The sequence below is a fragment of the Fulvia fulva genome, chromosome 9 (assembly GCF_020509005.1).
Source record: "Fulvia fulva chromosome 9, complete sequence".
Taxonomy (NCBI): domain Eukaryota; kingdom Fungi; phylum Ascomycota; class Dothideomycetes; order Mycosphaerellales; family Mycosphaerellaceae; genus Fulvia; species Fulvia fulva.
The window spans coordinates 3,517,065-3,544,345 of record NC_063020.1 but is presented as its reverse complement, the minus strand read 5'-3'; the positions used below and the strand labels follow the sequence as shown (position 1 = coordinate 3,544,345).

At 52.6% G+C, this 27,281-nt stretch overlaps 11 protein-coding genes across 11 annotated transcripts; 5 read left to right on the top strand and 6 right to left on the bottom strand.

The window, feature by feature from the left end:
* Window positions 1–3,540: 3,540 nt before the first annotated feature.
* On the top strand, window positions 3,541–4,668 carry CLAFUR5_09680 (Putative sterigmatocystin biosynthesis monooxygenase stcW; the record flags this gene model as incomplete). The annotated part of the gene is made up of 4 exons (XM_047908828.1): window positions 3,541–3,654; window positions 3,712–3,808; window positions 3,866–3,999; window positions 4,051–4,668. The coding sequence occupies 4 exons, from the start codon at window positions 3,541–3,543 to the stop codon at window positions 4,666–4,668; spliced, it is 963 nt and encodes a 320-aa protein (XP_047765810.1).
* A 240-nt stretch (window positions 4,669–4,908) lies between these two features.
* On the bottom strand, window positions 4,909–6,767 carry CLAFUR5_09679 (Trichothecene efflux pump TRI12; the record flags this gene model as incomplete). Its single annotated transcript, XM_047908827.1, has 3 exons — window positions 4,909–5,618; window positions 5,726–5,842; window positions 5,885–6,767. 3 exons carry the CDS (start codon window positions 6,765–6,767, stop codon window positions 4,909–4,911), a joined length of 1,710 nt encoding a protein of 569 aa, XP_047766068.1.
* An 844-nt stretch (window positions 6,768–7,611) lies between these two features.
* CLAFUR5_09678 (uncharacterized protein) lies at window positions 7,612–8,434 on the bottom strand (the record flags this gene model as incomplete). Its single annotated transcript, XM_047908826.1, has 5 exons — window positions 7,612–7,824; window positions 7,886–7,950; window positions 8,007–8,122; window positions 8,175–8,268; window positions 8,326–8,434. 5 exons carry the CDS (start codon window positions 8,432–8,434, stop codon window positions 7,612–7,614), a joined length of 597 nt encoding a protein of 198 aa, XP_047766067.1.
* Window positions 8,435–10,351: 1,917 nt separating this feature from the next.
* On the top strand, window positions 10,352–11,969 carry CLAFUR5_09677 (putative gamma-glutamyl phosphate reductase; the record flags this gene model as incomplete). The annotated part of the gene is made up of 2 exons (XM_047908825.1): window positions 10,352–10,652; window positions 10,909–11,969. The coding sequence occupies 2 exons, from the start codon at window positions 10,352–10,354 to the stop codon at window positions 11,967–11,969; spliced, it is 1,362 nt and encodes a 453-aa protein (XP_047766443.1).
* Window positions 11,970–12,875: 906 nt separating this feature from the next.
* On the bottom strand, window positions 12,876–13,829 carry CLAFUR5_09676 (uncharacterized protein; the record flags this gene model as incomplete). Its single annotated transcript, XM_047908824.1, has 1 exon — window positions 12,876–13,829. One exon carries the CDS (start codon window positions 13,827–13,829, stop codon window positions 12,876–12,878), a length of 954 nt encoding a protein of 317 aa, XP_047766442.1.
* Window positions 13,830–14,350: 521 nt separating this feature from the next.
* Window positions 14,351–16,303, top strand: CLAFUR5_09675 (uncharacterized protein; the record flags this gene model as incomplete). The annotated part of the gene is made up of 2 exons (XM_047908823.1): window positions 14,351–14,758; window positions 14,807–16,303. 2 exons carry the CDS (start codon window positions 14,351–14,353, stop codon window positions 16,301–16,303), a joined length of 1,905 nt encoding a protein of 634 aa, XP_047766445.1.
* A 276-nt stretch (window positions 16,304–16,579) lies between these two features.
* On the top strand, window positions 16,580–17,311 carry CLAFUR5_20280 (uncharacterized protein; the record flags this gene model as incomplete). The annotated part of the gene is made up of 1 exon (XM_059463116.1): window positions 16,580–17,311. The coding sequence occupies one exon, from the start codon at window positions 16,580–16,582 to the stop codon at window positions 17,309–17,311; it is 732 nt and encodes a 243-aa protein (XP_059319118.1).
* A 1,199-nt stretch (window positions 17,312–18,510) lies between these two features.
* On the bottom strand, window positions 18,511–19,464 carry CLAFUR5_09674 (uncharacterized protein; the record flags this gene model as incomplete). Its single annotated transcript, XM_047908822.1, has 1 exon — window positions 18,511–19,464. One exon carries the CDS (start codon window positions 19,462–19,464, stop codon window positions 18,511–18,513), a length of 954 nt encoding a protein of 317 aa, XP_047766444.1.
* A 59-nt stretch (window positions 19,465–19,523) lies between these two features.
* Window positions 19,524–19,793, bottom strand: CLAFUR5_09673 (uncharacterized protein; the record flags this gene model as incomplete). Its single annotated transcript, XM_047908821.1, has 1 exon — window positions 19,524–19,793. One exon carries the CDS (start codon window positions 19,791–19,793, stop codon window positions 19,524–19,526), a length of 270 nt encoding a protein of 89 aa, XP_047766447.1.
* Window positions 19,794–20,750: 957 nt separating this feature from the next.
* Window positions 20,751–22,982, bottom strand: CLAFUR5_09672 (uncharacterized protein; the record flags this gene model as incomplete). The annotated part of the gene is made up of 1 exon (XM_047908820.1): window positions 20,751–22,982. The coding sequence occupies one exon, from the start codon at window positions 22,980–22,982 to the stop codon at window positions 20,751–20,753; it is 2,232 nt and encodes a 743-aa protein (XP_047766446.1).
* Window positions 22,983–24,662: 1,680 nt separating this feature from the next.
* CLAFUR5_09671 (NADP-dependent malic enzyme) lies at window positions 24,663–26,813 on the top strand (the record flags this gene model as incomplete). The annotated part of the gene is made up of 6 exons (XM_047908819.1): window positions 24,663–24,757; window positions 24,828–24,931; window positions 24,983–25,095; window positions 25,152–25,230; window positions 25,281–26,274; window positions 26,330–26,813. 6 exons carry the CDS (start codon window positions 24,663–24,665, stop codon window positions 26,811–26,813), a joined length of 1,869 nt encoding a protein of 622 aa, XP_047766449.1.
* Window positions 26,814–27,281: the final 468 nt, after the last annotated feature.

Genomic DNA, 27,281 nt, shown 5'->3' with positions numbered 1-27,281 from the left:
CTGAAACATCGTGTGGACCATGCCGAATGGCTCGACCAGGAGGGTGTGTGGAGAGTTACGATCACCGACCTTTCGACTGGCAAGCAATTCACTGACGAGGCTGAGATATTCGTCAATGCCATGGGCTTTCTGAAGTATGTCAGCCTTCAATACTGTCTAGAGGTTGACTTCATGGTGTATGCTGACCCACGGCTCCCTCGAACAGCGACTGGCAGATACCCAATCTTGCCGGATTAGAAACATTCAGTGAGCGTACTGGTATGGTTACCGGTAAATTTTGAGCCTCACCAACCAATAACCAACTGAATATTGGGCTCACCATTAGCATACCAGTGGTTACCTCCTTCCTGAATAGGAAGGTGGATGTAGTTTACAAGGTGTTGCTGCTATTGCTCGGTCCTGCCTGTACCTCTTCATTCACCTCATTCTCTGACACCTCCTACTGTTGCTGCATCGTCCGCTTGTTGAAGTTGGTGTTGTAGTCCGTAACTATCGTCTCCTCACTGTCCACATCTTCGCCTTTACCTAGAGATCCGTACTAGTTACGGAGGCAACTACAGGCCTCTATAACGAGGTCTCCGAGCTGTGATCTTCGATAGTGTATTATATCACGGCCAGCACTGAAGCTGCGCTCTGGAGCATCGCTCATAAGCGGCAGTGCTAGTGTATCGAAGGCAAATCGTGCTAGCTCAGGCTCTGTATCTCGGCGTGCGTACTAGTATCTAAGCACGTCGTATAGGGCTATCTTCTAGTCCTTACTCTCCTTTAGTGACTTGCCGGCGTGTGGATCAGGCTCACAAGCTTATAACAGGTAGCGCTCGAATGAGTCAACCCTTAGTGTTAGCATAAATAAGTCCGTGATCTTACGGCGCTTAAACTTCGACAGATTAGCTCGAAGATCGTCCTCGCTATCGGCCTTAACAACAGGCTGTGTTTGAGTCTCTATAGCTTGCGATTGCGATTGTGACTACTTCTTCTTCCCCTTCCGCTTCTTTAGAGGTGTTACGGTATCCGTAGAGGTGTTAATCTGGCTAGCGGGTTTGTATAACGTCTCCTAGATGTCTATCGCCTGTGCTTTCGTGCTCTTGATCCAAGACTGCTAATCTTTCGTACCGGCGCTCTAGAGGTCTTCAAACCACGCGTGTTTCAACATAGGGTTTAGCATCACTGCGGCGTAGTAGATAGGCATGTCGTCTGCGGCTTAGAAGTACTTCTCGACCTTCCGCTACGAGGCTTCGTAGCATTTCGAGAGATAATCGAAGGAATCGTCTTTCTCGGTTTCCTACTTATACTCGGTGTTATAGGCGTTAAGGGTGTCAAGCATAAAGCAGAGAGTCGGATACTAGTCGAAGAGGTGTTTCTGCTCGCCCTAGGTGTCTATAGTCGTAATCTCGAAGACCTGTAGCGTGTTATATAGCCTGTCGAGTTGATACTAGTCACTGGTCGAGGGCGCATTGTTTTTAATGGTGGGATCGTCCCTGTTTTAGAAGCAGAAGGTGTTAATACGTTCCTCGATGGTGATAGCACGTCCGATTATATAATAGAAGCTGTTCTAGCGCGTAGAGTTGTCTTGAATAAGCTATAGGATAATAAGTTAGTAAAAGAGGTGAATAGGTAGGAGGATAACGATAACGGCTTTTGTTCGGCATATTGACGGGAAGCTCCCGAGCCAATAGATAGGCTCAGATAAGCACTAGCGCCGTCACGTGCGCTATCCTAGGCATCCCTTACTCACCTTAAGGTTATCAAATTCCTCTAACCCTTCACCTCCTACTACCTCTCTAAACTCGTCTAACCTCTATATTAAAGCCCTTATCTACTTTATTACATTGTGTAGCTTGCCAATAGCACTACGAGCATACTAGAACGCCTCCACCGCCGCGAATGCGCCCTCCTCCGTCTTTAGTTCCAGCTCCTTTAGGTCCCGATTAGATGACTCTCCTAGTAGTAGCGACTTCGCGTAGAGGTCAGTAATATAGCCGAAACATCGTAGGCGGCGGCCCTTACGGTGATAGACCTATATCTACGGGTACATCCTCCTTATTAGCGTATTAACCGCGGTGTCGTTATTGCTAGTATTGTCGGTTACGAAATACCCGATTCGGTATAAGATCGAGTACTCGGCGAACACCTCCTAAAGCGCGTCTACAATATTCGCGCTAGTGTGGTCACTACGTAGTCGCCTGAACGCTAAGAGCTTTGTATAACGCTTGCCTCGAGCAGAGATGTAATAGGCATAAACCGAGACGATAGCGCGATGATTAGGAGAGGTCCAGACGTCGAATGAGATATAAATATCGCTCAGTGCCTTTAGTATCTCCTAGATCAACTTCGCCTTCTAGTTCTCGTACTTATAGAGCACCCACTTTCGAATAGTCGCGCCGGCGCGTAGTAGATGCTGTCCAATGTTCTGCGATAGGCAATAAACGAGCTCTCGAAAGTAGGCGTTCTCGACTATACGGAAGGCGATATAGCAGTATACAATCTATCGGATAAGTAGTCGCTTGAATTCGTCAAACTTGGAGACTAACGCCCACATTAAAGTCGTCTACGCCGGATCAACGACAGGCTCTTCAACAACGGCAATAGGCTGACCCTGCTTGTTTAATCTATAGACAGTGAGGTGAGAAAGTGGCCCTTGATTGCCGTTAACGATAGGCAGTTCTTGAGGCTTACCCTCTAGCTCACAGGTCTAGCAGTAATACACCTCCTTGCTATCATCGTGCCGCATCAACGACTCGCCATGTTGCCATACCGGAGAGGTCCGTTTACGCGTCCCTTTCGACCGTATCGCCTTCTTGCGCGTGTACTCCTTACCATAGAGCTTAAAGTAGTCCTTGTGCTTATCCGGATGGAAGTCTGGGTTCTTCAAAGAGAGGGTTGTAATATCAGATGCTGGGGCTCGATTGCCGGTAAATGATGGCCATGCGAAGGGCATTGTAGCGACAGTAAGGTGAAAGAAAGAGAGGTGAATACACACGCAAAACGCGTAGGTACGCGACTCCAAGATCATGCTAATTTAGCGTGTACCAACTGCGGATCAGCATCCTACTGGAGCGGCTTAGATACGGGCTCTAGGCTATATATGGATCTGGTTACCAAGGGCAGTGAGGTACCTCACCACTGGATAACCAACAGCGACAGCGAGGTCACCACAACCAACCAATAACCACCGGTTAGCACCACTAACCATTAGCAACCATACCAATAAGCTCACTGGAAACATTTCAAGGTACAACCGCTCACTCGGCGAACTATCCTGACAATCTCCAACTGGCTGGCAAGAAGATTGCAGTCGTGGGAAATGGGTCCAGCGGAATCCAGCTCCTCGCCAACATACAGTCAGAGGTGCAGCATCTCTATACTTGGATACGCTCGCCGACATGGATCACGCCAGGCTTCTCACAAGGGTGGGCAGGGGAGAATGGAGCCAACTTTCAGTGTATGTTGCTAGCCTAAATGGGTCCTTCATGACCGCGGCCGAACGTTCGATATCGCTGACTATCGATCGTGATAGATAGCAGAGAGCAGCTGGCTCTGATGCAGGACAATCCTGAGTACTATCTCAAATACCGCAAGAATGTCGAGACAGAAATGGTTGCTCTTGGCGAGTTTTTTCATCGGAACACACCAGACTCAGATGCTGCTCGCAAGGTAAGCGCAATCAAAGGCGTTGTCACTGCTACTATCTCATGTTGACGATCTGCATAGTATGCAGAGGGACTCATGAAGGCTAGATTGGGTGGCAATGATCAATTGGCTTCGAAGCTCCTGCCTACCACTTTTCCGGTCGGTTGCAAACGCCTACGTAAGTCCCCTGGCTCCCATACCTGTGCATGCTCACATTAACGATCCGACAGCCCAGACAACGGCTACCTCGAAGCACTGGTACAGCCGAACGTGACCGTCTTCACTGATGGTGGCCTTGAGAGAGTGACGCCCACAGGATTCGTGGATCCGCAAGGGGAACACCACGATGTGGACATCATTATCTGCGCGGTGAGGGCTACCATTCTTCGCACAGACTTGTGAGCTGATTCCGAGATACAGACTGGCTTCAACACTTCTTGGGTTCCTCGATTTCCCATCATTGCCCACGGCGTCAATCTCCAAGACATCTACACTGACAAGGCAGTCGGGTATGTTGGAGTTGCGGCGCCATCTATGCCCAACTATTTGACAATCTATGGTCCATACGGCCCAATCGGACAGGGCAGCGCTATGCCTGTAATCGAAGCGTTTGTCAACTACATCCTACAACTCATCCAGCACGTCCAGGAAGAAGATGTCAAGAGTGTGACTCCCAGGCAGCAGGTCATCGATCAGTATGCTGAGCACGCGGACCTCTTCAACAGCCGTACTGTATACAACGGCGATTGTCGGAGCTGGTTCAAGGGCAACAAAAAGGAAGGCCGGATTGTGTTGCATCCTGGAACTCGGAACCAGTACTTGCTTCTGATGTCGAAGCCGCGGCTACAGGGGTATGACTTCACATACCGATCCGGCAACATGTGGAACTGGCTGGGTAATGGTCAAACAACGCGAGACTATGACGGCCGCGACTTGACTTGGTACATTGGAAAGATTGAGGGCCAGGACGTCCAACAGCTATATGACACTCCCAAATTTCTGTACAAGCCGGAGACGAATAACACAGCAGAGAATTAGCATATCATATGTCGGCCGGACTGTTTTCTATCCACTTGTCTTGAACTTGATCCGTGGAGCAACATGTATGACTACTGGAGAGGAACAGATAATGAAGCTGACTATCACCTCAATGTTTCAGAGCAGATCTAGTAGTTCTGGCGAGTCTTTAATACGCACATATGGTAGTAAAATGGCTCTCGTTACAAGAAGACATTGCCGTGACACGACGACATACAAACGATCTCTGCCAGGACGACTTTAAGAGTCCAACTTCTCCAGCTTCTCCCCGTTTTCCAAATCAGTGTTCTTGCCTCCATCTAGACGTCGTACAACGTCATGAGACAGTCTATCATCGATATTTGTTGTGAAGATTGATGCAATCACAGCTAGAAGGCCGAATGCCAGAGTGCCGAGCCAAACAACCTTGAAGCTTTTGGCGTATGCTTCCGTGAAGGTTGCAACACCAGCTTGGATTGCTGCAGGAGTAACTCCAGGAACGGCTTCCAATGCTGGAAGGCTTCCCGAGGACAAAGCAGTGAGAAAAGCCGGAAGAGACTCCAGAGGTAGGCCGGCTTGTACGACAGCAGGTGCCACGGTGCTCTTAGTGTAGCCTGCCAGCTTGTTCATCAAGACTGACGAATAGATGGCGGTCGCCAGTACGCCGGCTGCTGCGCGTATTCCATCAAAGACTCCCGCAGCAGTTCCAATCTCTGACTGGTCATCGATGACTATTGTGACTACCGTAGACACAACAACTTCGAGCAGCCTGACACAGAGTCCACCGCAGACAGCCAAAGCAGAGCCGATGGCTTGGCTATTGGTCGCTCCGGCAAGGCCGGCAATAAATGCGCATAGCCCACATGAGACGAAGATTAGCTTCAGTCGCAGCATTCCTCCAGGAACAGCGAGCCAGGAGCCCAGAAATTGGCCAGCACATACGCCGCCTCCAATGCAACTGGCAACGAGACCTCCGTCGATAATATCAGCGGTGTAAAGAGAGGCGATCATATACGGGAATAGTGCCGTACAGTGTTAGAAGAACGATAGATCTTGAATCTGGAGGGTTCCGACATACTGTTTGCCGAGTAGTACACCACGCCACCAACAGCGGAGAGTATGTTGACTATGACAAAGTCCTTGTTCTTGAATAGGTGCATTGGAATAAGTGGGCGGCGCAGACCCATGTACATCTCTGAGAGTGTGTCAGCATGAATGGTTCAGCGGAAGGACGCACCGTAGAACAAGAAGCCAACGAGTGTAAAGAAGCCGATGATCAACGGTGCTAAGACGTATGCCGAAGTCCATGGATGTACGGAGCCTCCCCATGCAAGACCCAGGAGGAACAAGAAGAATCCGGCAACGTATAGAAAGATTCCTCCAAAGTCCATCTCTGCTAGCTCCTCGCGAACTGTCCGGTCACGATGGAGACCTTGAAACTTGGGCGGGTGGTAGAAGAGGACCCAGCATACAGTCGAAGCTGCGTTCAGTCCAATGATCAGGTAGTAGATCGATCTCCAGCTTGGCCCAGTATTGACAATCATGAGGCGGGCCAGGTACGGCCCGAGGCCAGAGAATGGCAGCGTAGCCAGGAAGATGAATCCATTGATGGCGAAACGATGGCGGACGGGCACAAGCTCTCCGAGGGAGTAGTTGGCACTGAGCTGCCCAGCGGAGCCCAGACCAGGGAACACCGATGCTGCGATCAGTACATTGATGTTGGTCGCCGTGGCCCCAATGATGCAACCAATGAGAGCAGATATCGTGGTGCCTGTAAAGAACCAGCGACGGCCAAAGATGTCGGAGAGGCGGCCTAACAGAACGAAGGACACAGCTGAGAGTAAGATCCAGCCAAGTGCAATCCAGACTGCGTTCTCGGAGACGCCCAAGTCGCGCTCGATGAGCTGGAGTGAAGTGATGGGCATAATGAAGCCTGCGAAGGAAGCACAACATGCCAGCAAGCAGGCCATGTACGTGCCGATGAAGTTGATTTCGCCATATGGAAGCTTCTGGGTGACGTGAATCACGTCAATCTTGGTGTGTGTACGCTCGAGGTCTTCGAGGTGATCTGGCATGACCTTCTCATCGTGATGAGATTCGATAGATTTGTCGTCGGCCATGCTGAAGAGCGATCGACAGGGTCCGAGCGATAGTCCTAGCACGGCTTCTAGGGTCAAAGAGTACTTGGAGATCTGGGGTACATATAGGATCAGATGTAATGTAACGTCTCCGGCAAAGTGAGCCTCTTTGTCCGGTGGTGGCTTTTGCCCAGAGCAAGCCCAGAACCCATCTCAGCGGCTTTAGGTAATGAGTGGGGAATAGTGCGGCCAGGAGTTTGTTGATTAGTGATTTCGCGATTTCAAACGTCTTGGGCGTATGGTGACTGTTACAATTGAGGACATGGAAAGTCCCTCAAAGCCTTCTGCTGGAAGTGGTTGAATTGGGGTAGTCACACGGATTGATGGGCGGAAATTAACTTTAAGGTTCATGAAAGTGTTCAGTTCGAGCTTCAAGTCTTTGCCAGGGTGGAGCAGCGCGAGAATGCGAATAACGCGAATGCAAAATTCGTGCGGCCGAGTGCCCCCGATAGGCGTGGATATCGGAGGCAGCCCTCGTTAGGCTTGCTGCCTAAGGCTTCAAAGATTGTCCGGGAAGCGACAGCGATATCGTAAGTAAGCTATCGTCGTATCGACGATTAGTACTATCCTATACGCAGATTAATAATGCCGTATACGGCTGCCGAGCGACTATCACTGTTGTCGCCGCCCTGTGACTAACGCTATGCGATAATGCGAGCTATTACCATACTAAATTGGAGACTTGGCATCGCACGCGCAATTATGCGTACGATGAACGTTATTCGCACACTCCAGCTCCACCCTGGTCTTTGCATTCTCTGATCTAAAGACAATAATCTTTTCGTATAGAACTTTGCAAAACTTTCGATATTTCTCATGAGACTCTTCATGCCTCGAAAGAGATCTCTCGCTTCTTTTGACCACCAATTGGCAGATTCTTGCACAGGGGCAAGAGTCCTGGGGCTGGAAGGCCTGGGGTGCCGCCGGGAATCATCATGTTGAGGACTGAGGTGGGAACATCGGCGTAGGCTCGTGCGGAGTAGATACGGCAGTCCGTGTTGTAGTCCATGTAGACGTAGCCGTGGAAGGTGACAGGAATCTAGAAGATGCGTTAGCAACTTTCGTCATGTGTCAACTTGGCGAGACGCGGCGATACGTACGGGAACGAACTCGCGGGCCCCAATGTGGATCTCGACGCTGAGGAGGACAGTGCCGTTGTTGAATGCTGGGGAAGGTCAGTCAACCATGATCGAGCAATGGCCGGAGTTGATGCAGACTTACGGACGATCTCGGTCACGTTCAATTGGTTGAAAACCTGGCGGGTCTCGACGGCAAACTGGTATGTTCCAGCACCAGTAGTAGCAACTGGAATGGCACATCCAAGGCCGTTAGGGATGCTGGCATAAGATATCAGTAGATGTCACTTATTGAGAACGATATGGAGCGTACATTGTAGTCAAGCAAGTGCCGGCACTGTCTGGAGAGCCCCATGGAACAAGCTTGAACGCTTCGGCTGATGCTCCAAAGCCTTCAGCATTGTAGGCTGGACGAGGACATTAGTAGACTTCTTCCAGAGTGTACGCTGCGCAGAATCATGTACCGATGGCGACCTGGTCGGAGGTGTCGATACGTCGCTGGGTGGTGCACTCCTGTGCAGCGACTGTGGTGGCAGCGACGGCCAAGCCGGCGAGGACAGTTGAGAAGAACATGACCTTGAGCAAGTAATGTGCTGTTGTTGTCTGAGTGAATGATAGTAGAAGATCCTTGAACTGGCCACGGACGATGCAGGACGGCGAGAGATATGATATATCTCACTGTGATCTTTGCGAACTAAGCTATTGATATCCGCAGGTACAGTTTACAGAGCATCCTCTGCATGCAGCAAATGCGACTTCACTGTATGTAGTAAAAATCGACATTATGCCACGCGCTCATTGGTTGTAAGTCGCTTGAGGCGTGAACGGGCGTTCGCCTGCGTACGTGCTACCCTCAGACTGGTGCCGGCTGTCGTTGTCCGGAGCGGCTGATTTGTCCATAACAGCCAACTGCAGATCACTGTAGATCACTGCAGAACAAGAACAGAGCGAGAGACACTGCTTAGCAGCTGTGGCTTCTTATACCATCACGACTGGACGGAGAACGCCGCTGCCAACTTGAGGCTTGCGCCTCTGACCTAGGAATGCTGCGGTAGTTCTTGCATGAGTGTTGGGAATGAGTGAAAGTCGGCAAAAGCTGGGAATGGAAAGTCGCTCATGCGGTAGTAGTCCAGGCTGCCGTTCGGAGGTTGGAAATGGAAGAAAGTACAATGTGAAGGTGAGCGGTCGCGCACGGATCAATTTCTCGAGGAGCGCGGTCGGGCAGTTCAAGTCCGGTGAATCTATTGGAGTCTATCAGCTTGCGATGTTGATCAGCCCGAGCATAAGCTGCGATGCTCTGCATAAGCGCAGGAACCTGGAGGTGGTAATCGGTGTGGAAGAAAGGAGATGCATGTCGCATGGGAAGTGAAGTGGAAGGTGAGTGCTAAGTCCAGCGCGCTGACACGTGCTCTCGTGACAAGTTGTATTCGGGCTTGCTTTGTGTCCGGCCAACGAGGCGACGTGTGGAGGCGCGTGGATGCAGTGAACTCATCATACATGGGTAAAGCAACAACGTGCACGATGTAGAAGAATGGCACAATGTGATCTCGGTGCAGGCAGGCAACAGTGATCAGCAATATGTCGCTACACTCAGTCGTCAGCTTTATGATGTCTCGTGAAGCAGTTCAACGTCTCCATTGAGATAGATGCAAGTCGCGTCGCCTCACGCATTTCCTGTCTGCACGTACCATCTGCATAAGTTTTCTCGAGTACTCCTTCACCGGCTGAATGGCATCTTCTCCAATCCCCAGCGCAGCGGCCAGGGTGCTTGATGAAAAAGAAGTCGCGTCTCTTGGAGGCAGTGCAATACCAAGGACACTGTGCCGAGTGACATCTGCAAGCAGAGCGGCCACCCGACTGGTGCCAAAAATAAGAATAATCTTGAATGAGTCCGTAGACTCGTTTCAGAGATTAAACTGAAAAGAACAGATACTACACCTGCGAGTGGATTAGTCTGGGGCTCTGGTGTGACGGCGAAACACTGATTGTACTGACTTGATCTAAGCCAAAAGGCAAAGCGAAGAGGGAATCAGCGAGTGTAACAGTATAGGGTGGATGGGGTGTTGTCTTACAGAGCTGGGGAGAAGAAGAGAAGGTTGCGTATCGAAAAGTTGGGCGGTTTTGTGCTTGCGATGCGGCTGCTATCCGGCGCTAGCACAAGCGAGCGCAGAAGTTGTGAGAATTGCTGACAATATGTGCATGGCATTGCAGAAGCTGTGAGAATTGGTGACGAAATGTGCATGACATTTGAGAGATATTGATGGGAGGAAGGTGCGAAGTGAATGAAATTTGGGTCGCGCCTGCCTCACATTTGGTGGCGTTGAGCACGGCTTGGCAAAAGTCTAATCCGGCCAATTCTCGTGGCTTCTGGCCCACTTCACCCACACGACATCGCTGACTCAACAGCACGAGGTAAAGTGTTCTCGTCGACGACAGCGATATACCAGCTTACCGTCCACACTACATTCACATTAACACCACCTCCCAATCATGTCCCTCACCAACTCCTCCCCCGAACAAGCAGCCCGCGCAGCAAAAGTCTCCTCAAGAAAGCTCGCAACGCTCTCGGTCAATGCTCGCAACAACGCACTGGACGCAATCCACGATGCACTTTCCAATGCGAAAGATTCAATCCTCGCAGCCAATGCCGAAGACCTCGCGAAAGCAAAACAGTCGACAGCAAATGGCGAGCTCAATGCTAGCATTTACAAACGCCTCGATCTTTCCCGTCCGGGGAAATTCGATGATATGCTGCAAGGCATTCGAGACGTGAAAGGGCTTCCAGACCCAGGTAGGCCGGAATCCGTATCTTCGTCATTGCAGTCAGAACTGTTGCGGTCTTTGTCACCTGCGTTATCGCGGAAGTCGTCGAGCACTTCGTTGTGCTCATCGACAATCTCCCACACATCATCACGATCAGAAAAAGAGTCCTCATCATCACTTTCCTCAAAACCAACCCTACAATACCTTCTCCTTCCCATGAGCGTTCTCCACTGCATTGCTTCCAGCCTCTCCTTAAAACACCCTGCTGACCTCCCCCCCTCCAGTCGGCAGGGTGGACCTCCGAACAGAACTTGACGACAACCTAATCCTCCAACGCCAAACCTGTCCCATCGGCGTCCTGCTCATAATCTTCGAAGCCCGCCCGGAAGTAATCGCCAACATCGCCTCCCTGGCCATCAAATCCGCCAACGCCGCAATTTTGAAGGGCGGCAAAGAATCAACAGAATCCTTCAAAACCATCGCCAACATCATCTCACAGGCGCTGCAGAAAACGGAAGTCCCGAGCGATTCGATCCAGTTGGTTGCTACGAGGGATGCGGTGGGGGGTTTGTTGGAGCAGGGGGAGTTTATTGATCTTTGTATTCCACGGGGGAGTAATGAGTTGGTGAAGTATTGTCAGCAGAAGGCGCATATGCCAGTTTTGGGGCATGCGGATGGACTTTGTTCGGTTTATGTGCATTCTGATGCGGAGGTGGGGATGGTGGTGGATGTGGTGGTGGACTCGAAGACGGATTATCCAGCGGCTTGTAATGCGTTGGAGACGCTGCTGGCTAATGAGGACGCTCTGGAGACGGTGCTGCCGAGTCTTGCTACGGCGTTGCAGGCGAAGGGTGTGACGTTGAAGTGTGATGCGAAGTCGAAGGAAGCATTGACGAAAGCTCTTGACAAGGACCAATCCTCGCAGTTACAGGACGCCACGGATCAAGACTACGACACCGAATTCCTCGACCTCGTCCTCGCGATCAAGACCGTCTCCTCCGTTTCCGAAGCTATTGAACACATCAACACCCATGGCTCCCACCACACCGACGCCATCGTAACCGCGTCAAAAGAGATCGCCGATCAATTCCTCAACGGCGTTGACGCAGCCTGTAAATTCTGGAACGCATCAACACGCTTCTGTGATGGGATGAGATTTGGCTTCGGCACAGAGGTCGGGATCAGTACGAACAAGGTGCATGCGAGAGGACCTGTGGGGTTGGAAGGATTGACGATTCATGAGTACCGGATCACTGGTAATGGACAAATGGCGGCGAGTTATGGGACCGGAGCTGGGAAGAGGCAGTATAAGCATAAGAAGCTTGAGTTGCCGAACGGGATATAGTGCCGTTGCTGCAGGGGTGATAGAGGGTACATAGCTTCAACAGTCAAGATGTATCAGTCCAGTCCAAAAGATCTGATCAGGGTATACAACTCCCCGGTAATCCTGGGTGGCAAAACAACCGCCTTCACCCCGACAGTATCACTTGATACAAAGCACAACACAGACACAATGACCATGTCATCACGAGCCTTGTGCATCGACCAAGCATTATACAGCCGCATTGCGACTGCGCCATCGAGACGAAGACGACTGTCGAGAGCTATCGTTCTGTAAATGGTATACATACCCTACCAGCAGAACGCCATGTGACGTTCCCGATCCCGAACAAAAAGTATTCCTGTCAGCTCTGCTGCGACCAGATAGCACAGGGTACTACTGAATGTGCCTCTACTGTAAAAAGTCCGGGGCGCTATGCCCAGTGCGATGCAAAACAATCGCCTTCGTCTTGATAGTGAATTGACGAAAACCCCGCGACGAGCTGAAGTGCATCACTTCATATTTCGCCATGAGCTCATCCATCTGCCCCGGAAGTGTGATTTTAGGCCGCACAACCACTGCACCATCGAGGCGAAGACGATTGTCGAGAGTAGTCACCAGTCAGAAATATGTATGGCTTCAGTGCCCAGGGGAAGCAGTGCCTACAGGAAGCAAGGCGATCGTTGGGTATCCTGTGCGAGTTTTGCTGGATGTTAGGAAACGTTCGTTAGATGCAAAAGCAGCTGTCTTGATGATTGTGGATTCATCATACTGTCATGTTCTGTATACCTTCTCCTATGATATGCAGCCTGTGCTCCGCCTTATGCGTGGGGTATCATTCCGTTCTGTTGCCATGCCCTTAACGCCTGTCCTTGATATCAATGCAAAAGACCTCATCGTGTATTGTGAACCATTCAGACCTCATTTTGTTCATTTCTCCTTCTCCTTCGGTTTGAACATCGTATTAATACCCTTCACTCCCTTCGGCGCCAGCTTCATGCCTTCATACTTCGACTCTGGCTGCCTCTTTCCCATCTTCACACTGTCCATGACCCACTCAACATTCACAAACTTGACACTATTGCCACACTTGCTTGTGATCTCTTTCTGGATCTTGCTGCTCGCCAACCCACCGCCGCAAGCGCCGCCTTCTTTGCTGGGCTTTCCGATGACTACGTGTGTAACAGTCCGTCGTCCAAGACTTATCGATGTGTTACCGCCGTGGGTTGAAAAGATGTGTTTGATCTTGTGGTCAGAGTATGGAGCGGTCGAGCCGTTGATGTAGAAGTTGCAGTAGGCGAAGACTTGAGGAGGTTTGGGTGGTTCGTCCCCTTTCTCTTCGTCCTTCGTTGGCTCTGACTTTGTTATAGTATCCGGTGTGGCGGCAGCAGGGTCTATCGGCTCCAGTAGATCGCTCGGTGAACACTCATGGCTCGTCCAGCTCGTCTCCCGTACTGTCCCATCTGCTTTGCGAAACGGCGTGAAAGGGCTCACAACAGTATTCGGCCTATCCCTCTCAGCCTCCACCTTCACCCTCTTCGCCGGCCTATCCTCATCCTCCTCATCTTTGGTGACCTTGACAGTCTCCCACAGACTCTGTTGCCCTCCCGTCCGCAGTCCCTTGGCGCCCCGCACCCATCCGCCGTTCTCTGTCCTCCCATCCAGCCCAAAGTCCAGACTGCCCGCGCCGACTGTATCGCTGACTCTCTTGCCACCACCTGCGCCCGCCGAGAACTGCTGCCGAAGTTTGAGGCTACGCGAGTCGCGCCATGATGTGCTACCAGAGAGGCGGTTGTCTGCGCGTTGATGTCCCGTGGCGCTGCTGTTGAAGGGGTCGAATATGTTCTTCGATGGCTTCGCAGCCGGCGGCGCTTTGGTCGGCATCGTGGTCGTATGGTGTCAAGGCATGAATGGCGGTGTAATGATCGCTAACAATGAAAGCAGAGCAGAGACATTCGCGACTCGATGATGCACGACCGCTGCCCCGCAACGCCATCAATGATCCTTGCACGAGGAGCACGAAAATGCCACGCCACGAGAACACGAAACATCCACCTCTTCCACTTTCACTCCATTACATCTCATGCTCCACCCTGCTGACCCATAGCATCGACGCGATATGCACAATGTCACTCCTCCAGAACCCCAGAACCTCATGACCGCCCCTGTTACCTCAAAGCTCTGTACCCAGCACACCACCCCAGTTCCAACGCCAATTCCGACCACCTCCCGACGAGGTCACGCAGCACCATAGCTTCTCGACGATCCTGGCCTTCTTATAGCCACCTTCGGAATGCCTCATCCACTTTCTCACATCCTCATATCCTGCTTTCGGGCTGCATAATGCAGACTCATGGAACTATTCAAAGCAATATTGTTTATTTTGGCTTTTCTTTATTCCTAGGATGACCTGCCTCCTCCACATGATCTACGCCGTACCTGCATCGTTTCGGAGCATTACCTTTGGGCGCATTTACAGGCTTTTGATGTTTGGAAACGTTGAAGAGATGAAGGGACACGTACTTAGGCAGCCGGTTGGCCGGGTCTGGCTGGCTGCTGAGGTTTTCGTTCTGCTTGTTGTTCTTTGGAGTTGTGTCAGTATGGTGAAGCAGAGCATTTTACCGGCATTGCTTCTTGGCACGTCACGTGCTGTTGCGAGTACCTTCTGGACTGGATGGAACGGCACTGCTGGGAATCCATGGCGTTTCTCAGGATCGAAGAGTGATGATGGAGGGTACTGGTTCGAGCAGACGCAGGAAGTGGTAGCGGCGTTGCAAAGCACGTATTTCAATGGCTCGTATTGGGTTGAAGATGTCGGTGTAATGAATTGACGTAACATGAAGATAGCTAACATATTGTAGCCAGAGATTCTACAATGGGCTGGCGCGCTGGTGAACACAATCTTCATAGGCACGCAGAGGACTTTCACGCAGGCCTTGTCCGAGTACGATGGTGACGTTCCGGGAGCTGAAACGTCGGCAGCAGAGATCCAGGCCGATATTCACAAGTACTATTCACAAATTGAAGGCTACTACGGCGGCGAGGATGTCAATCAGATCTTTGATGCAGCTTACGATGATGCTCAATGGGTTGTGCTGGAATGGCTTGAGGCCATCAGGTTCATCAAGCAGTACGATGCATACGCTGAGTCTTCTTATGGCCAAGAAGATATCGCAGACTTCGCTCATCGAGCCCACATTTTCTACAACATCGTTCAGGACAAATTCAACACGACCCTCTGCGAAGGCGGTCTAACTTGGAATCCGACTCTGGCTCCGTACAAGAACGCCATTACAAATGAGCTCTTTGTGTCCAGCTCAATAGCAATGTACCTCTACTATCCAGGCGATGATAACACAGACCCATATCCGTCACCGAACTACACAAACAGGACTCTCCCATTCCTTCCCTTCCTTCGAGCCCACGATCCCCTCCTGCTCCAAAACGCTCAAAACGGATGGACCTGGTTCAAATCCCACAACTTCACCAATTCCCAAGGCCTCGTCGTCGACGGCTTCCACATCTCTGAGAACCAAACAACCTGCGACGAACGCAACGAAATGGTCTACACCTACAACCAAGGCGTCATGCTTTCCGGTCTCCGTGGTCTCTGGGAAGCGACCGGCGATACTTCGTATCTTTCCGATGGTTACAACCTCATCAACACCGTCATAAACGCCACAGGCTGGAACAATGGCGAGTATGGCAATGCTACCGAATGGTCTGGTCTTGGCCGCGCCGGTATTGTGGAAGATTACTGCGATGCGCCGGCGAATTGTAGTCAGGATGCTTTGGTTTTCAAGGGAGCATACTTCGAGCACCTTGATCTTTTCTGTGAGCCCTTGCCGACGCAGACGCCGCCGGTGGCGGGCTTGACGTACGTCGCGGACCAAGACCTTGCAGAATCCCACGTGGAGAAATGCAACAGCTACAAACCTTGGATCCAACACAACGCCTGGGCAGCTCTCAATACTCGCGACGATACCGGCATCATTGGAGAGTGGTGGGGCGCTAGCTACACTAACACTACGCAAACCCCTGCTCTGAAGTATGCCCAGCCGAAACCTAACGGCAGTATGGATGTGTGGAACGAGCCTCAGCTACTGTCACAGGCGCCGTGGAAGTGTAATGGAATTGGTGGATGTAGGCAACCGAGCAGGTATGCTACGAGTGGAAGGAGGGCTGCGAGATTGAGGCGGGATAGAGAGGTGAAGAGGAGGCAGAGTGGCGAGCAAGTGAGGACTGCCGAGACGCAAGCGCAGGGGTTGGCGGTGGTGAAAGCGGCGGCTAATGCTGCGTTGAAGAGGAGAGCGTTGGCGGATTATGGTGATGGTGATGGTGGGGGTGCGGGTTACTGAATCGAGTGAATGCAGGCCGTGATGTGTCCGAGCTGTTGGCTCGTGCAGCGTTTGCTTCGCTTCTTCACTTCACTTCGAGCACCGTCACTTCGACAGCGCCACCGCTGATAACTTCTTCTACCAACAACACACTACCGCCAGAAGTCTCCACGATACACCACTTGAGAACCACCATAAGCGCACAGGATGATCACCACCTCGAACATGGTGCCAATGAAGAGACCACGCGACGACTCGGACGACATTTCCGTCGAGAGAAGGACGACCACAACAACAATGGCGGAGATCAACCAGGCTCAGCACTCGCGGCTTATGCGTCTGCCGGCAGAGCTGAAAAATCAGATCTACGAAGAGGCACTGGAGCATGATGGCGTCACACGCAGGACTCTCTCTCCTCAGCTGCTTCTCACGTGCAAGCAGATCCACCGCGAAGCACAAGGTATCCTCGATGGTAACGCCGATCGGGTCGCCATCGTTCGAATGGAGACCATCGCGAAAGGAGGAAATCAGACAACCACACTCAAGCTCGGCTCAGCGTCACCTATCGAGGTCAAGCCGAATGCCAGACTTGACCTCGCCTTCTCTCCGTGGAGAGATCTCTGCGGCAGCCGCCAATACTTGATCCTGTACATACGCTCTGAGTACGCCACAGACCACGCCAGCCGATTTCTAGCTTACGACAAGGACAATCCAGTCTACGACGAGGCCACTCTAGTCAATCAGCAGCTCTATCTCCTCGCTACTGCCGTTTCACTTGCCGAGATCCATACCGTCGACATCCGCGTCAAGCACAACAGAGAATGGTCGCCATGGTACAATCAGATCCTTTGGCCAACGGCTTGCTTGGGCCCAGGTGTGGGCACTATCCACTGTCAGGGTGTCAAGGAGAGGACTTACGGCCGGGCCGCGAAGCCTGTTACGCACTTCAACAAGCATGACATCGAAAGTTCGCTGCCACGTCGGCCCTCTCGCAATGGCTCACGCTTCAGTAACGAGCTGCTGGTGTAGTCAAGCTATTGGACGATGCAGGTATGGTAGGAACAGGCGCCCGATATCTGCCTCGACTGTTGCCGCATGTCCGACTTCCGGCAGATGACGAGCGTATAGATGACAGACGAGAGATGATCTTAAGGCGCAGTGTGGCGGATGGGAAGCAGATACTGTATTCTGGAAAATGGAAGGAGCTGAAAGAGCAGGCTGAAGCAATTCTCGCATCACGCAAAGCGAGCATCTGAATAGCGCAGCAGTTCGTACGCGGCGGAGAAAGAGCTGTGAGATGAAACGCCACACATATACGATGGTCTTCAGGCTCCTGGTATACAAGATAGGTAGACACGGCGTGTGCCTTGCTTCGTAGTATGGAAGATCGGCCACGAACTTTCGGGACTGCGAACCTACGTTCCAGCGAATACCTTGCTTTGCTCCACTTCCCATGTCGCCCATTTTGCTAAGAATTGCTCACCTCGTCTAGACACCTCACAAGTCTCAACCTCGAACCAGGCACACATCGAACAGCACCGACATGTCAACTCAATACACGAACGAAGACATACAGCGCGAGCTCGCATGTATACAGCGCCACACTGACCGTCGCCGAGCTCGTGGGGACCTCAAACGCAAGCGGAACCACAACAACGCCGATTCTGACGAGGTCGAATCACTTGAGAGGTCCATGGAGATGGAAGCTAGGGGAGCAAAGAGAGCCAGAAAGAAAGCGAACTTGAAGGCAAGGTCAAAGTCTAAGTCCTTAGACCATACCAAGGACATGGAGGGCGAATTCGACACATGGGATCCTCAGTGGTAAGACGCACAACATTGCTTTCGCTTGCATTAGTGACGCAGATCGCCAGGCCATGGGCCACGGCCTAGCACTACCGACAGAAGTGCCAGCAGTTCCAAATCATCAATCAATCATGGAACCAGACGCGTCAATTTTCGGTGACATCGACCACGCTCTCCTCGACGTTCGCTGTGTTGACGATAACAAGGATCCTGCAAAGAGTACAAGGCGACACAGCGACGTGTTCAGCAACGTCTGTATCATTCTGCTACTGCTTACTCGCTTCAAAAGTCACGGCCTGATCTTGATACTTAAGGTGATCGAGTATCTGCCCAAGGGTAGACGTATACACAACCACCAGGCTCTTCTCTCAAAGCCAATAACCTCGCCGCAGAGACACGCGGAATCCTTTGCCTCTCTCCCAGCCTCAAAAAGCCTGCTGCACCCCAGGAAACACCATCGAATCCAAAACCGCCTGCCTAAACCAGTCCCCATCAAGAACACGCATCGTCTCCTGATACCTCTCCCCTACAAGCTCCTCCATCTGCTTCGCGGTCATAGGATAACACACTAGCCCCCGATCCAAATCAGGCAAGAAACGCTGCCCACACAGTCTCTCCACGACCCTTCTCGCCTCATCAGAATTCACTCCCGCTTCCATAGAAATCTCGCTGAAAACTTCGACGTTGCGCCTGAGTTTCAGGAATGTCGAAAGTGTTGTGACAGGCATCTCGTCTTGCACTCTGGGTGAGGAGAGGTGCTGGAAGGAAGCTTGCGATATGTCACTGTGACGATGCGAGACTGTGACCTTGGGGCCCACGCGTGTGAGAGGCCAGAGGATTGTGCGCCAATCGTAAGCTTCGGGGTCGCTGCTATGCTTGGTCCTGCTGCGGAGGGAGAGAGAGAGAGAGAGAGAGAGGATTTTAGAATTGTTGAGCTGAGCGACGAGGAGGTAGAGGTGTTGATTTAGGAGGAAGCTGGTGTGGATTTGAGATGCGAAGGTTCGGTCGGCGAGGTGGAGGTGGATGATGGCGTGGGTGTGTCCGGTTGGGACAGGCGGTACTGCGTCGGAAGCGGCTGAGAGGTGCTTGATGCGGTCGATCTGAGTTGATGGTGCTTCGCCGTGTTTGATGGTCACGCCGTCGTCGTCTGCGTGGATGCGGATGAATGAAAGTCGCTTCAAGTTGTTGTCGAGAATTGGCTGGGCTTCGCGGTTGATCTGCTTGCATGCAAGAAGAATCTGCGGCGATAGCGACTTTGCACCCTTCCCCTCGTGCTCTAGCAACTCCTCATAGACGAAGACTCGAAGCTCAGCAGGCAGCATCAACAGCCTGCACTTCTTAGCCACCCCTGTCCCAACTTCAGGAGCTGGACTCGACATCCTTCTTGTCCGTGACCATGAGCTTGTCTACCAGTGCCGCAAGAGCCCTTGTCTTGCCTCTACTGAGCCCGAGTGGCGCGACGAGCTGTTCTCTTCTTCTCGATCCGAGCGGTGCGGCGCTCAGCCAGCTTTTCCTGGTGTCGAGCGTTGCGGCGTGCGGCGTTACGCTGGATACGTGCGAGCTCTTTGTTGAGCTTCTCGAGCTCTTCGGGTGTAAGCTTCTCGCGCTCTTCGGGTGTGAGCTTCCTCTCGCCTTCTGTGTCCATCGGGTCCTTGATGTAGCTGTCGGTTGAAGATGAGTTGAAGCGATTATGTTCTCCACTGACCATGTTGAAATTGGTTGGTGATGGATGTGGTTGTTGTGGTAGTTTGCAATCCTCGAGGGTGTCTTCGGTGTATGTTCGAGGTCTCACGAAGAGAAGCTTGATGAAGTGTTATTAGCACCGCGCACGGACTCCGCACTAGCGACAAACCCCTGCTACCTGCCCTCGTGATTGCGGTGCATCTTGTACTATCCAGCAACTGTTTCGTTCACTTCTTCCATTGCGTAGTTTACTGTTCGTGGCTTTGAGAACTCACCTACGCTGCTCTTACCTTCTCACGAAAGCACCTGCTCCTCCATCCACTGAGCCAGAAGTCCCCCAACACCCCTCTGCAGTGTTCGAGTACGCAGACCTTCGAAGTCCAACTTCCATCACTTTCACCACAACGCAGCATTGTCAGCTAATTCGCGCCTATTCTTATCTAGAGAGACGATCTGACTGCGCGCTAGAGTCACATTACCGTCCATTCAACACTTCCTCGCGAGCAATCGTGGCAGCATATCCCTAAATCCCTCATCCCTCATCTAAGCAACAATGCCACACCACGAGCTCGACTAGACGTCTCACGGGCTGGACTAACAGGCAAGGGGCGCGTTGCGAGTGAAGAATCCTTCAGAGCAGAGGAAGGCGGACCTACGACCCATCGTATTAGCGCAGCTCACAACAGCGTTGTCGCCAAAAGAAGCCATAGCACACCTCCAGTGCCGTCTTGAAGGCCGCATCAGCTGGAGCGACATGGATCGGATCTGACGCACACTTAACGCCTTTGTCATGGATAGTGAGCTCAAGAGGCCGTTTAAACCCCGAACCTTTCATCGTCACTACATATACATCATTACAATCTTGAGCCGTGACTATAATCCCCGTTTCCCAGCCTAATCCTTCGCCATCCCGCGCCTCGCACCTTTGTATGCTATGCCTGGTATTCCATTCTGTACCGTAGTCGCTGTAGTCTTACTCGACCTAAGTCATAGTCTGAACGTGCGTGTCGAAAATCTCATTTCGCCAGCCACCTTCCTCAAAATCCTCAATGCGTTCAGTCGCCCTAGAAGCCTGCTCATTCCACACCTTCACAATCGATCCAGGCGCGTACACATTCTTGAACACGCCCTTGCCAGGCTGCGCGACACCGACTCGGGTGTAGAGGTCTGGATTCTCGTCTGGAGTGAGGCGCGCGGTGACGGCTTTGAAGAAGGTCATTAGGTCGTTGGGGTCAGATATGCGAGTGGCACGCAGGCGCTCGCGAGCGTAGACAAGCTCCCGGTTCGCGGAGTGGAAGAAGTTGGCAAGGGCTGTGGCGAGCTGCTTCTCCATTGTCTTGCGGACGATGGGGCGCAACAGCGGCTTGAGCAGCCACCCGAACCAGCTGAACTTCGACTTTCGCATCTGATAGTTCAGCTTGTGGATGTGAACCCGAACGGCCTTGAGTGTCAATATCTGCTCCAGCTTCTCCTTGCAGATCTCGACATCAAAGTGGATGTCAATACCCTTCTCATCGAGCGCGAAGCTGGCGATACCCTCATCGGCAAGACGAAGCAGGCCCTTGTGAGCACGCAGCCAGAAGCCGATCTCCTCTGCCTTGAAGGATAGGCCATCGATCTTGACGGTCATCAGGTTGGTGGTGGCAGTGGTGGTCTTGAATTTGGCCTTGCGGATCTCGAGGTCATTGTACGTCTCCACCTTCAGGCGGTAAGGCAGGAAAGAGGTCTGGTTGACAGTCTTTCCAGGCTCAATGATCAGGTTCTCAAGGAGGATGTCTGCTTCTGGTGTGCTGATCTCGACTCTTGGAATAGGAACATATTGGACAGCGGCGATGAGCAGAGGCACGAAGACGTTGATGCCATCCTGTAGTAGCTCTGGGTTGGTCGCTTGGTTGTCGAGTGGTGACAGGATCTTGAAGATGCGCATGCTGCTCTGGATCAAGTTGTGAATGTCTTCGTCCTGCAAGACGGACTTCAATGTCACCTCAATCTGGCTGATCAAAGCCTCGGCATCTTTGCTCAAGTCACTGCCCTTGCCAGCCTTCTGGCTCTTCCCTCTGAGCTCGTTGAACTTCTCAGCAGCATTGTCGAAGAACTCGGGATCAGTCAAGAGCTTCTGTAGGGAGTTGCCGGTGTCGATCATGAGGTTCTCGAAGTCTGGATTGCTCTGGCTGTGTGTCATGACCTGCTTCAGCAAAGACTCGCATCTCTCCCACTCGTTCGTGTCGCCAAAGCTCTTTACAAAGATCCACATGTTGTGCATAGCACGATCCAGCGCCTCGTTCTCGTGTAGGTCGCGTCGTGCAACGTCCACAACGTCCTCGGCGACGCGAGAGTATGCCATTGCGTAGCGCTTCAGCAGCAGTGATAAGGTGGAGACCGATTCGGAGTAGTCATTGCGCTCTCGCAGCTTGAAAACAGCCTGCTTCAAGCGGTTGAGCAACGTCTTGCCTTCATCGCCAGCCAACTTCTCCTCTGCACTCTCGGCAGCTGTCTGGGCTACCTTTGCAGTGCCATTGGTCACGACCTTGCTGATATCTGCCACTTCTCCACCAAGCTCTTGTGTAGTAGGAGGTGTCTTCTTCCCATCCTCGCCCGGCTTGGCTACCGCCTCTTCCTGTCCTGGAGCTGGCTCGATCTTCTTTCCTACCTCTTCTGCAACGTTGGACAAGGTGAAAGCAGAGTCTCTGAAAACTTCACGACCAATGACGTTCAAGTCGCTCAAGAATATGCGAAAGTCCGAGTTTGTGAGAAGGAGAGATCCGACGTTCTTCAAGCTCTGGTAGGCAGCAGCTGTGTCGGCCTTGGCTTTGCTCTTTTGTGCTCTCGCTGCAATATCGTCCACATCCACGGATACCTTGCTCTTGCTGAGGAACCATAGTAAGTCCTGGATTTGATCTCTGGCGTTCTTGTGCAGCAGTAGGTCCATGAACTGCTGGAGCCATGTCTTGGCGTATTTGACCAGCCTCCTGCCGCTCTGTGACAGATCTGGGTTGTCGGGGTTGAGCACGTCGCTGGCCATTATTGTGCGCAGATTGATGATGATCTGCTCCGTGCTGGGCATATACCCTTGCGATATCGCGCGGAACATCTGGTAGGTGTGCAGCTTCTGGTGCAGCCTACGCTGCAGTTCGGTGTCGTCATGGTACTGGGGCAGCAATGGTGCTCGATCATCGTCGTCGCTCTTCCCGAACAGGCCGAAGCAGGAAGTCATGTTGACTGGCTGTGCTGTGCTGTGTTGGTGTAGTGCTGTGATTGTGAGCGTGTCGAGCAATGCCTTGTTTCGAAGGAGGCACGGCCGGCTATGCACTGGCAGAGTCTATGCCACTCGCAGGCGGCAGGAAGGATGCGGCAAGCAGTCGCGTACTCAGCAGGCAGCTGCACCAATGAGAAGCAAATACTGGAGCTCACGGTCGATATCAGAAGATGTTGTGGTCACCTACGCTCATCTCCACCAAGTTTGCTTGCATTCATCGTCAGTCAAACGGAAGTCTGACGTAGCTCGCAGAGAGAGCTTTGACGCGCCTCAATGCGTGTGTGCCTCAGGCGTCCCAGTGGTCATTGAAAAGCAACGACACAGTGACAACACCCAGTGATCAATGGCGTTCTGGAGATGCTCGTAGCGTGACGCATATAGTAGTAGATGTGCTTGCGAGAGGGAGTGTTGCGAATGTTGATGTATTCCTTGGCAGATCGAGCTCCAGCTTTCGCGTCGGCAACCTCCTGCAACAAAAAGCACAAACGCCGAAGTCTCGAACAGACTATCGGAACAGTCATCACCCTGCGCGATCATCGTTCTCGCTTTCACCTTCACTCACACCACACCCAGCCCGCACGTGCAGACAACGTGACGGGAAATGCTTGGTAAAGGCTTGGGACGAACGGTTGAAGGTCTATCTGGTCGGCGGGTGAGATGTGTGCTGTCGGAGTCCGCTGGTCAACCGCGTGTCGAGGCTCTCACCTACATGTCCACTGCATAGCCAACATGGCACGGCCTGCTCCTCCGTTCGCCGACGTCCAGCACGTCCGGAACAAAAGCTGCAGCGCCGACGGCAAGCGCTCGCGTGCCTGACATTGAGTGAGACGGCAGCGAGTTCCGAGAAGGGATCTAACGCACTATGGCAAGGCACTCCCGCGGGCACGATAATATCCAGGGAGCTGAAAGCTAAAAGCGTGCACCACGTCCCTCTCTGCCTCCGACGCAATGCGAAGACGAGCACACCGCCCCGCACTCAAGACTCGCAGCGACGGATCTCCTGGCCGTGCACGCGCCGTGCCATATGAGACGCCTCAGCAATGGCAGGGAACGGCTGATGTCGGGCGTCGCGTCCGCAGTATAAGGATGAAGTCCAGCGTCGGCTCTCCTCTGCCTGCCACTCACAGCCTTCGAAAGGAAGTCTACCGCCCCAGATCTGACCTTGCGCGCTCCACAGATCTTAGAACTATCGTCTGGCACGCGGAGCAGGGCCCAGGAGTGCAGCGTTGACTTTTCTTGGAAGTGGTCAGCATTGTTGTTCGGAGCGGCAATTGCTACTTCACACACGCTGCACCACCCAATGCGCGACGCCCCAGGCCCATGTACACTATCCCAAGTCTTGCACTCGGCTGTCGGTCGTCGCTACGCACAACCCGAACGGACCCGACCTAGGTCCATAGCTCCAACATGCGAGCAACTTTTTGCAGCCCTCTTATTAGCACCTCACGCACCTCTACTGCCTCGTGGCTCAAACGCCAGCAGTCCCGACACCCTCTTGTGACCTCTGTCTCTGCATTGCTACCACCGACCGTACTAAGCAGACGCAGCACACATCGACGGACAGCCACAGCTTCGGTCCCCGGCATTGCACCAACCCAACGCCATTACCTGGGTACAGCCTCTCAGAAGACCGCCGTCATGACTCAAATCAAGGGCTCGCAAGCTCCGGCTGCAAACATAAAGCGTGCCGCACAGCACCACCACCACCCCGAGAGGCGGCATGTACCAGCTCCGTATGTAGCTTCTATCTTCCACAATGAACTCTTTCACAAGCTCTCATGCTAAGTTCCTCGTTCATGACAGCGCCGACTACGATACCTCCAACCCAATCGAGACCCGCAAGTACCTCCACACATATGGTCTGACTCCTCCGGGAGTGGACACATTCGAGACGCAGAGTGGAAGATGTGAGAGTTCGGATACATGAGCCTCGTGGGTAACACACTGACCCTCACAAGGCAAGGCAATCTTGGCCTCGAGAAAGACACCCATTGAGAAGTACCAGTACCTCTCAGTGCTGAGGAATACCAACGTGAACCTGTTCTACCGCCTGTTGGCCGAGAACGTCAAGGTCGGTCGTAGTCTGGAGTGGTGAACAGTATGTGGAGATGGCTGACATTGGAGCAGGAGTTCACTCCACTCATCTACACACCCACTGTCGGCGAGGCATGCCAAACATGGTCGGAGCTCTACACACAGCCAGAGGGTGAGACGAAGCAGAGCTATCTGCATACCAAGTCTAACACCTATTCCCAGGCATGTACCTCTCATTCGCGGACAAGGGCCACCTCCACTCCGTCATCCAGAACTGGCCACATGAGGTTGAGATCACTGTCGTCACAGACGGCTCCCGTATCTTGGGTCTCGGTGACCTTGGTATCAACGGCATGGGCATTCCAGTCGGCAAGCTCTCCCTCTACACTGCCTGCGCAGGCATCCACCCAATGCGAACCCTCCCGCTCTGCCTCGACCTTGGCACCAGCAATGAAGAGCTCAGGAACGACCCACTATACTTGGGCAGCAGGCGGCCTAAGGTCACTGCTGAGGAAGAGAAGGAGTTCTTGGACGAGATGATGGCTGCTCTGACCGAGCGATGGCCAAGCATTGTCATCCAATTCGAAGACTTCAAGAACCCATTCCCATCGCTTGAGAGGTATCAGGACACATACACCATGTTCAACGACGACATCCAGGGAACTGGTGCCGTGATCACTGGTGGCTTCATCAATGCTGTCAAGCAATCTGGTGTTGCACCAAAGGACCAACGTGCCGTCTTCCTCGGAGCTGGTTCTGCCGGTGTTGGTGTTGCCAAGCAACTTACTGAGTTCTTCATGAAGGAGGGCCTCAGCGAAGAGGAGGCAAAGAAGCGATTCTGGCTTGTCGACTCACAAGGCTTGGTCACCCTCGACCGTGGCAAGCTTGCCGAGCACAAGCTCTACTTCGCCCGCGACGACAACAACGGCCAGCAGTTCAAGACTCTTCCGGAGGTTGTGGAGTACGTCAAGCCAACGATCCTCATGGGTCTTTCCACCATCGGCGGCGCTTTCACACCCGAGATTCTCACACGCATGGCCGAGCTCAACGACCGCCCAGTCATCTTCCCACTATCCAACCCATCTAGCAAGTCCGAGTGCACATTCGAGGAGGCCATCAAGTACACCAACGGCAAGTGCCTCTTCGCCTCTGGCTCACCTTTCCCTACTCTCGAGTGGGAGGGCAAGGAGCTCGTCCCAGGCCAAGGCAACAACATGTACGTCGCACACCTCACACAATCCATTACACATCACTAACTCAAAATCCTACAGGTACGTCTTCCCCGGCATCGGCCTGGGCGCAATCCTCTCCAAATCCGTCAACGTAACCCAGAACATGATCTACGCCTCCGCCGAAGCCCTCAGCACCTCTCTCCTCCCCTCCGAAATCGAAGACAACTGGCTCTACCCCGCCATCAACCGCATCCGCGACGTCTCCGTCGTCGTGACCCGCGGCGTGATCCGCGCCGCCCAGAAGGACGGCATGGACCGCGAACTCGCACTCCGCAACATCTCAGACGAGGAGCTAGACGACTACATCCGGGAACGCATGTACGACCCCTTCACAGAACACAAGAAGGTCGACGAGGAGATCAAGGAGCTTGCGGCGGAATTTCAGAGGAATGTGATTGGAAGTGGAAGTGGGTCTAATGGTGCGGCTACTACTGTTGGTGGTGCGGAAGCTGAGGCTGTGGCTAACGGTCCTCCCAGGGGAGAGCAAACGCATGGCGATGCTATGACGGTGCAGGCACAGTAGTGGGATGATTTGAGCAAGTTCGGCAAGTTTGTCGCTTGGAGAGTTGAGGTTCGTTGAAGGATGCATTAGTAACTCACTTTTACTGTCCTTATTGGCGGGCGCTCTGCATTGGGTCGGAGCAAAATTGGGATTGTTTTTGGGATAAAAAGCATCAAGATACCGTATACTGTGGAGGAAAGGATAGATGATGGCCGCCAGTATGGAAGCTAAGCTGATATGTGTGTGTGTAATAGAGTACGCTTTTGCAGTAGGGAAGTGGACCAGAAGAACCCAAGTCGACGATTCTCAAATCATCGCTGTCCTCCGGATCATGCTACTCTCTTCAGCTAACAAGTGATTGCAGAAACATCTCTGTACAATACACTCTATGGCGAAGTCAAGCCGCCACACCATTCGAAGCCCTAGACTCGACCCAAACCCTCGCTACAGGTTAACTTCACCTCGCCGCACGGCCGTTGCGCTAGCATT